This window comes from Penaeus vannamei, chromosome 26 (assembly GCF_042767895.1).
Source record: "Penaeus vannamei isolate JL-2024 chromosome 26, ASM4276789v1, whole genome shotgun sequence".
In the NCBI taxonomy this organism is placed as follows: Eukaryota; Metazoa; Arthropoda; class Malacostraca; order Decapoda; family Penaeidae; genus Penaeus; species Penaeus vannamei.
The window spans coordinates 28,978,410-28,988,409 of record NC_091574.1 but is presented as its reverse complement, the minus strand read 5'-3'; the positions used below and the strand labels follow the sequence as shown (position 1 = coordinate 28,988,409).

At 55.7% G+C, this 10,000-nt stretch overlaps 1 protein-coding gene across 1 annotated transcript in view; it reads left to right on the top strand.

Moving 5' to 3' along the window:
* LOC113829525 (arrestin homolog) overlaps window positions 1–1,759 on the top strand; it is a 2,968-nt gene extending 1,209 nt beyond the window's left edge. Inside the window, exons 4-7 of the mRNA XM_027382709.2 lie at window positions 1–129; window positions 275–406; window positions 541–709; window positions 902–1,759. The exon at window positions 1–129 is cut by the window's left edge and continues 219 nt beyond it. Of these exons, the coding sequence (XP_027238510.2) occupies window positions 1–129; window positions 275–406; window positions 541–709; window positions 902–1,008 (537 nt within the window). The 3' untranslated portion in view covers window positions 1,009–1,759. The remainder of the gene's footprint in view (window positions 130–274; window positions 407–540; window positions 710–901) is intronic.
* The last annotated feature ends 8,241 nt before the right edge of the window (window positions 1,760–10,000 follow it).

Here is a 10,000-nt window from a genome sequence, read left to right as displayed (position 1 = left end):
TACCATGGCGAGCAGGTCAACGCTACCATCAACATCAACAATGGCAGCAAGAAGACCGTCAAGAACATCAAGTGCTCCATCATCCAGCACGTCGAGATCACCATGACCAACAACCAGTTCTCGCGTGAAGTAAGCGCTCGCTCCGAGGAAATCAGGGCTTATGCACATTTAGTCCTTCGCAAAGTGGAAGGAAGTTGATATACAAATTTAAGTACGTATAACTGTACTTATTGTATTCCCTTGGTTATTAAAGTCCTGTTGCATCTTCCCGTAGGTGGCATCTCTGGAGTCGAAGGAGGGCTGCCCCATCACCCCAGGCTGCAACCTCCAGAAGAACTTCAACATGACGCCTCTTGCCTCCTCCAACAAGAGCAAGTCAGGCATTGCTCTCGACGGCAAGCTGAAGGTAAAAAATATGTCTGCTGAGTATTCCAATATTTCCCGTTTCCAAAGTCATGACATTTCCCAACCGGTTGCACGCAAAAAGCCACGGGATCCGATATAAATACCGAATCTCTTTAACCACCGATCGTCCTCTAGGACACGGACGCCAACCTGGCCTCCTCCACCGTCGTGGCCGCCGGCAGGAACGTCAACGACGCCTGCGGTATCATCGTGTCCTACTCCATGCGCGTCAAGCTCAACTGCGGTGCTATCGGCGGCGACCTGACTGCCGACCTGCCCTTCAAGCTCATGCACCCCGTGTCTGGTGAGTAGGCCACGCCCTCGCTCTCCCCTTCTAATACTAAGATCCCATTATACCAGAATTCCGGAGCTAATGCAGATTTCCCTTTTTAATTCACATATTTCCCAAGAAATGCTATCCTACAGCTGATGTTATATATTCCTAATGTACGTCTGACATTTTAAAAAAATCTTAATGCTGCCTATGTGCGTGCAGGTGGCTCAACCAAGGCTCCTTCTGACACCACCTACACGGGCGGCGAGGACCTGGAGTTCGAGGACTTCGCCCGCCTCCGCCGCGGCGCCTCCGTCGACCAGCCCTAGACGGCGCTCGGCTCCTCAGCCATATGTAACACACAGTATACGAGCAATCGGAAATGCCTGCCTAAAAGACAGCTAGAATGGGTTCCTAAACTAGGATATATTTGGAATTTCACTCATATTTTTTCCCTTTGCCGGACCATGAAATGTTAGTTTCTGTCTCCGATATGATAATGTCCTGAAATATAAATATATAAATATTGTATTCCTTGAATCAATCCATGTGTATATGCATATATAAAGATAACTTAGTTGTCCAGTTATAATACAATAGTGTATTATGAGCATCAACGACGTCTCATTTATATCCCGTCTTAATCTTATATTTAGGACAAAATAATTTCAATCTTATGATGTCAGTGACATGACACGACCTTCTTCTGCCAGGTCATTTTTTTTCCTATTATGAATTTGTATTACTTATTTTATCGTTTTGTATCTTTTCCTTCTATCCTCTCTATCTTTTTCTCTGTCTCTCTCTTTCTCTCTGTCTCGCTCCTTCTCCTTATTATTGGAGTCTTTCTTGTCCTGTGTTTTATTTTTATTTTCATTGATGTACGTATATTTTTTCCTTATTTTGTATTCTTTTGGTGTTTTAGTTTTTTTTTCTGTGTATATTTCATTTTGTTATGTTTTAACATGTATTCTGATAGAATTGGATTTTATTGTAATTTATTCTGGAAACGATTTGTTTTTGTGACGTCACGAGTCTATGACAACCTGCGCTCCATGACAATAAACTGTGTCAACAAATTCTGTGTCGTTTGGATTATCCTCTTCTCTGCTGAACATCAAAGGCTGTATCAGCCCATTCCTGTTACTTGCCTAGGTTATATTTATGCTGGACGTTGTGTGTATTAATCTATGAGGCATTGGTTAAATATTACGTTTTCTAAGTGTAACAGTATTGCAGTAGCACACGCACTACATTCTTGAGCGCCATCTTCTGAGTTACATGGTTTGTTTACATTGACTTAGGCGATAAGCGAAGAATGGGATTTAGTCGGCGAGCGACATGTTTCGGCACCTTTATTTTAATATTATGACGTAATTGTGCCTTTCCGCGCTATAAATTTGATTTCCCTGATTAGTTTGCATGTTGTTCTTCCATTTTAGTTGCATTTCATGTTTGTTGACTGAAATTCTATATCCTCCAAATTTACCACAGTATTCAGTAGCTGTCATGTTGTCACGATTTACATGTTTTTTTTTTTTTTTTATTGCTAAGCCTCTTCAAGGAAGTATTCCATGCACTGCTAAGTTCATTTGATTTCATTTATCTCTTTAATGAAGGTTTCAATGAGTTGTATGTTGTTTAATCCAAAGCCCATTATTTCATTGTATTTTACTGATTTTGCGTGTCCTTTATCTGTGTTTTACGTCTTTCACCTCTGCTTTTACTGCTTTATTGTTTTTACTTGTTTTTAGTCTTTCATCTCTTACTGAATCTTTTCTTTTACGATTTCAGTTACATTTTAGTACTGTTTTTAACTACTACTTACCTGGTTTCGCTTTTTATTTCTGTTTTTATTCTATTTCGGGAAGAGTTAAGTTTTAGTAGTGCTTTTAACTATTACTTCCTTGCCTTCGTATTTTTGAGCTGTTTTATTCCTGTTTTTACTTTTTCCTGCTACTTTTACCTATATTACCTGTGTTTTACCTCGTTATTTTCGTACTACCCTTACTTCTATTCCTACTGCTACTGCCTCTGCTTCTGCTTCTTCCTCTTCGTCTGTACCTGCTTGTACCTCGCCATCCCCTTTCTTTTTTTTATGGTATATGTACGAAAAGGACTCTATTATTTTCAAACACTGCCCATTTAATAGCATATGTGGAAGCAATAGTTGACCTATTTCCACATAACCTGGAAGTTTGCCAATTGCTTTCTATTAATTTCCATTTTTTTTTTTCTTTTTTTTTCGAGGAGTGAACAGGACCCCCTTTGTTCCTTTCTACCTGGTCCCTAAGCCCCTCCTGCCTCACAGGCTCCTCCTTCACATATGACACCTGGCCATAAGTTAGATGTGAACCTTACAATATATGCACACACACACATTCATCTGCACATACTCAAACACACACACACACGGAGGTCCCTGTGGCCGACGGTCAGGACTCGACGGAGGTCCCTGTGGCCGACGGTCAGGACTCGACGGAGGTCCCTGTGGCCGACGGTCAGGACTCGACGGCCGGCGGGGAGGACTCGACGGAGGTCCCTGTGGCCGACGGTCAGGACTCGACGGCCGGCGGGGAGGACTCGACGCAGGTCCCTGTGGCCGACGGTCAGGACTCGACGGCCGGCGGGGAGGACTCGACGGAGGTCCCTGTGGCCGACGGTCAGGACTCGACGGCCGACGGGGAGGACTCGACGGAGGTCCCTGTGGCCGACGGTCAGGACTCGACGGAGGTCCCTGTGGCCGACGGTCAGGACTCGACAGCCGTCGGGGAGGACTCGACGGAGGTCCCTGTGGCCGACGGTCAGGACTCGACGGAGGTCCCTGTGGCCGAAGGTCAGGACTCGACGGAGGTCCCTGTGGCCGACGGTCAGGACTCGACGGAGGTCCCTGTGGCCGACGGTCAGGACTCGACGGAGGTCTCTGTGGCCGACGGTCAGGACTCGACGGAGGTCCCTGTGGCCGACGGTCAGGACTCGACGGCCGGCGGGGAGGACTCGACGGAGGTCCCTGTGGCCGACGGTCAGGACTCGACGGAGGTCCCTGTGGCCGACGGGGAGGACTCGACGCAGGTCCCTGTGGCCGACGGTCAGGACTCGACGGAGGTCCCTGTGGCCGACGGTCAGGACTCGACGGCCGGCGGGGAGGACTCGACGCAGGTCCCTGTGGCCGACGGTCAGGACTCGACGGCCGGCGGGGAGGACTCGGGAGGACTCGACGGCCGTCGGGAAGGACTCGACGGAGGTCCCTGTGGCCGACGGTCAGGACTCGACGGCCGGCGGGGAGGACTCGACGGAGGTCCCTGTGGCCGACGGTCAGGACTCGACGGCCGTCGGGGAGGACTCGACGGAGGTCCCTGTGGCCGACGGTCAGGACTCGACGGCCGACGGGGAGGACTCGACGGAGGTCCCTGTGGCCGACGGTCAGGACTCGACGGAGGTCCCTGTGGCCGACGGTCAGGACTCGACGGCCGGCGGGGAGGACTCGACGGCCGGCGGGGAGGACTCGACGGAGGTCCCTGTGGCCGACGGTCAGGACTCGACGGAGGTCCCTGTGGCCGACGGTCAGGACTCGACGGCCGGCGGGGAGGACTCGACGCAGGTCCCTGTGGCCGACGGTCAGGACTCGACGGCCGGCGGGGAGGACTCGACGGAGGTCCCTGTGGCCGACGGTCAGGACTCGACGGCCGACGGGGAGGACTCGACGGAGGTCCCTGTGGCCGACGGTCAGGACTCGACGGCCGGCGGGGAGGACTCGACGGAGGTCCCTGTGGCCGACGGTCAGGACTCGACGGCCGACGGGGAGGACTCGACGGAGGTCCCTGTGGCCGACGGTCAGGACTCGACGGAGGTCCCTGTGGCCGACGGTCAGGACTCGACGGCCGGCGGGGAGGACTCGACGGAGGTCCCTGTGGCCGACGGTCAGGACTCGACGGAGGTCCCTGTGGCCGACGGTCAGGACTCGACGGCCGACGGGGAGGACTCGACGGAGGTCCCTGTGGCCGACGGTCAGGACTCGACGGAGGTCCCTGTGGCCGACGGTCAGGACTCGACGGCCGGCGGGGAGGACTCGACGGAGGTCCCTGTGGCCGACGGTCAGGACTCGACGGAAGTCCCTTTGGCCGACGGTCAGGACTCAACGGAGGTCCCTGTGGCCGACGGTCAGGACTTGACGGAGGTCCCTGTGGCCGACGGTCAGGACTCGACGGCCGGCGGGGAGGACTCGACGGAGGTCCCTGTGGCCGACGGTCAGGACTCGACGGAGGTCCCTGTGGCCGACGGTCAGGACTCGACGGCCGGCGGGGAGGACTCGACGCAGGTCCCTGTGGCCGACGGTCAGGACTCGACGGCCGGCGGGGAGGACTCGACGGAGGTCCCTGTGGCCGACGGTCAGGACTCGACGGCCGACGGGGAGGACTCGACGGAGGTCCCTGTGGCCGACGGTCAGGACTCGACGGAGGTCCCTGTGGCCGACGGTCAGGACTCGACGGAGGTCCCTGTGGCCGACGGTCAGGACTCGACGGAGGTCCCTGTGGCCGACGGTCAGGACTCGACGGCCGACGGGGAGGACTCGACGGAGGTCCCTGTGGCCGACGGTCAGGGCTCGACGGAGGTCCCTGTGGCCGACGGGGAGGACTCGACGCAGGTCCCTGTGGCCGACGGGGAGGACTCGACGCAGGTCCCTGTGGCCAACGGGGAGGACTCGACGCAGGTCCCTGTGGCCGACGGTCAGGACTCGACGGAGGTCCCTGTGGCCGACGGTCAGGACTCGACGGAGGTCCCTGTGGCCGACGGTCAGGACTCGACGGAGGTCCCTGTGGCCGACGGTCAGGACTCGACGGCCGGCGGGGAGGACTCGACGGAGGTCCCTGTGGCCGACGGTCAGGACTCGACGGCCGACGGGGAGGACTCGACGGAGGTCCCTGTGGCCGACGGTCAGGGCTCGACGGAGGTCCCTGTGGCCGACGGTCAGGACTCGACGGAGGTCCCTGTGGCCGACGGTCAGGACTCGACGGCCGACGGGGAGGACTCGACGCAGGTCCCTGTGGCCGACGGTCAGGACTCGACGGCCGGCGGGGAGGACTCGACGGAGGTCCCTGTGGCCGACGGTCAGGACTCGACGGCCGACGGGGAGGACTCGACGGAGGTCCCTGTGGCCGACGGTCAGGGCTCGACGGAGGTCCCTGTGGCCGACGGTCAGGACTCGACGGAGGTCCCTGTGGCCGACGGTCAGGACTCGACGGCCGGCGGGGAGGACTCGACGCAGGTCCCTGTGGCCGACGGTCAGGACTCGACGGCCGGCGGGGAGGACTCGACGGAGGTCCCTGTGGCCGACGGTCAGGACTCGACGGAGGTCCCTGTGGCCGACGGTCAGGACTCGACGGCCGGCGGGGAGGACTCGACGGAGGTCCCTGTGGCCGACGGTCAAGACTCGACGGAGGTCCCTGTGGCCGACGGTCAGGACTCGACGGAGGTCCCTGTGGCCGACGGGGAGGACTCGACGCAGGTCCCTGTGGCCGACGGTCAGGACTCGACGGAAGTCCCTTTGGCCGACGGTCAGGACTCGACGGAGGTCCCTGTGGCCGACGGTCAGGACTCGACGGAGGTCCCTGTGGCCGACGGTCAGGACTCGACGGCCGGCGGGGAGGACTCGACGGAGGTCCCTGTGGCCGACGGTCAGGACTCGACGGAGGTCCCTGTGGCCGACGGTCAGGACTCGACGGCCGACGGGGAGGACTCGACGGAGGTCCCTGTGGCCGACGGTCAGGACTCGACGGAGGTCCCTGTGGCCGACGGTCAGGACTCGACGGAGGTCCCTGTGGCCGACGGTCAGGGCTCGACGGCCGGCGGGGAGGACTCGACGCACGTCCCTGTGGCCGACGGTCAGGACTCGACGGCCGGCGGGGAGGACTCGACGGAGGTCCCTGTGGCCGACGGTCAGGACTCGACGGCCGACGGGGAGGACTCGACGGAGGTCCCTGTGGCCGACGGTCAGGACTCGACGGAGGTCCCTGTGGCCGACGGTCAGGGCTCGACGGCCGGCGGGGAGGACTCGACGCACGTCCCTGTGGCCGACGGTCAGGACTCGACGGCCGGCGGGGAGGACTCGACGGAGGTCCCTGTGGCCGACGGTCAGGACTCGACGGAGGTCCCTGTGGCCGACGGTCAGGGCTCGACGGCCGGCGGGGAGGACTCGACGCACGTCCCTGTGGCCGACGGTCAGGACTCGACGGCCGGCGGGGAGGACTCGACGGAGGTCCCTGTGGCCGACGGTCAGGACTCGACGGCCGTCGGGGAGGACTCGACGCAGGTCCCTGTGGCCGACGGTCAGGACTCGACGGCCGGCGGGGAGGACTCGACGGAGGTCCCTGTGGCCGACGGTCAGGACTCGACGGAGGTCCCTGTGGCCGACGGTCAGGACTCGACGGCCGTCGGGGAGGACTCGACGCAGGTCCCTGTGGCCGACGGTCAGGACTCGACGGCCGTCGGGGAGGACTCGACGGAGGTCCCTGTGGCCGACGGTCAGGACTCGACGGCCGTCGGGGAGGACTCGACGGAGGTCCCTGTGGCCGACGGTCAGGACTCGACGGAGGTCCCTGTGGCCGACGGTCAGGACTTGACGGCCGGCGGGGAGGACTCGACGCAGGTCCCTGTGGCCGACGGTCAGGACTCGACGGAGGTCCCTGTGGCCGACGGGGAGGACTCGACGGAGGTCCCTGTGGCCGACGGTCAGGACTCGACAGCCGTCGGGGAGGACTCGACGGAGGTCCCTGTGGCCGACGGTCAGGACTCGACGGAGGTCCCTGTGGCCGACGGTCAGGACTCGACGGCCGGCGGGGAGGACTCGACGGAGGTCCCTGTGGCCGACGGTCAGGACTCGACGGAGGTCCCTGTGGCCGACGGTCAGGGCTCGACGGCCGGCGGGGAGGACTCGACGGAGGTCCCTGTGGCCGACGGTCAGGACTCGACGGAGGTCCCTGTGGCCGACGGTCAGGACTCGACGGAGGTCCCTCTGGCCGACGGGGAGGACTCGACGGAGGTCCCTGTAGCCGACGGGGAGGACTCGACGGAGGTCCCTGTGGCCGACGGTCAGGACTCGACGGAGGTCCCTGTGGCCGACGGTCAGGACTCGACGGAGGTCCCTGTGGCCGACGGTCAGGACTCGACGGAGGTCCCTGTGGCCGACGGGGAGGACTCGACGCAGGTCCCTGTGGCCTACGGTCAGGACTCGACGGAGGTCCCTGTGGCCGACGGTCAGGACTCGACGGAGGTCCCTGTGGCCGACGGTCAGGACTCGACGGCCGACGGGGAGGACTCGACGCAGGTCCCTGTGGCCGACGGGGAGGACTCGACGCAGGTCCCTGTGGCCGACGGGGAGGACCCGACGGAGGTCCCTATGGCCGCCGAGTAGGACTCGACGGAGTTTCCTGTGGCCGACGGGGAGGACTCGACGCAGGTCCCTGTGGCCGACGGGGAGGACTCAATGGAGGTCCCTGTGGCCGACGGGGAGGACCCGACGGAGGTCCCTGTGGCCGCCGAGTAGGGCTCGACGGAGTTTCCTGTGGCCGACGGGGAGGACTCGACGCAGGTCCCTGTGGCCGACGGGGAGGACTCGACGGAGGTCCTTGTGGCCGACGGGGAGGACTCGACGCAGGTCCCTGTACCCGATGGGGAGGACTCGACGCAGGTCCCTGTGCCCGCTAGGGACGACTTAACAGAGGTCCTCTCCGGCATGCACAGACTCGAAAGACGGAGGTCCCTGTGACCGCCGGGGAGGACTCAGCGGAGTGCAAATCTTGGATTTAAACATTTTGGAAAGCTTTTGGATTTGGAAATTACAACCATACTTGAATACCTTTCCTCCACTGATATTGAAATTTTAAAACGATCACCCCAAGAATGGTATACTCAGGTTTTCTTTTTCGGAGATTTTGCTTAATGTCGAGCGTCTTTGTCGCTTAAACGCTCAGACGCTTTGCTTCCTCCACGAGGCTCAGACGTGAAATGCTGCTGATCAGTTCTCTCTTTCTCTTTCTCTCTTTTATATATAGAAAAACAGTGTTAGCGTCTTGTCTGTACAGTTTTAATATATTCATTAACATCCCTAGATCCTTAATTGGTGATTGAAATTCCCATATTCAAGGATTACATTTATCATTCTTTGTGTGTGGACTTCTGGCTTTTTTACTCTGATGACGCTTGGGGTCTGATTGTACTTTTGTACTATACGTCAAATTTTCTTTGTTAAATATCATGTTACCACCAAAGCTTTCCTAGAGTATGTTTCATTTGCAATAATCAAACTCTGATCACCTGCTAAATGAATGTTACCTCGAATTAAGTATAGCATAGTATGATAAAACATATCACAAATTAACTAATGATAGAGAAAGCTTAAATGATTGATGAAACGCCAATATCCCCTTTGGCGTGTAACCTCCGAATACAATAGTTATTCCTAACGTATCAGACGTTTTCTTTGTTATTATTAATGACATAGAAAATGGTTCTTTGATTAAGCCTAGCTGAAAAAGGTAGTTTATGTTTATACAATCTTCATAAGAGATAACTGGATCAATAACCAAGCATTCGTGCAAGACATAGAAGTAGAATTTGGATATTCACTTCATTAAATTTTCATATATATATATATATATATATATATATATATATATATATATATATATATATATATATGTGTGTGTGTGTGTGTGTGTGTGTGTGTGTGTGTGTGTGTGTGTGTGTATGTATAATATATATATATATATATATATATATATATATATATATATATATATATATATATATATATATATATATATATGTATGTATGTCTATATATATATATATATATATATATATATATATATATATATATGTATATATATTTGTGTCTATATGAATATATAGTATATGTATATATATATATGTGTGTGTGTGTGTGTGTGTGTGTGTGTGTGTGTGTGTGTGTGTGTGACGGTTTCCTTCCTTATACTACTTTCATTTATATTCTTCCATATTTTCATGGTAAGCGACATTAATTTGATCCCCCTGTAATTGCTACAATGCTGGATATTTCCTTTTTCTTTATAGGTAGGTATAATGATACTATCCCTCCCCTCATTGGAATATTTTCCTCTTCATAAATCTTCGGCATTAAATCCCACAACATATTAATTCCTTCGTCGCCTAAACACTTCCAAATTTCTGCAGGTATGTTGTCCGGTCCTGTCGCTTTGCCACCTTTCGTCTTCCTCAATGCCTCTTTAACTTATTGCCTACTTATATCACGTCACTCCAAAAAAAAAAAAAAAAAAAAAA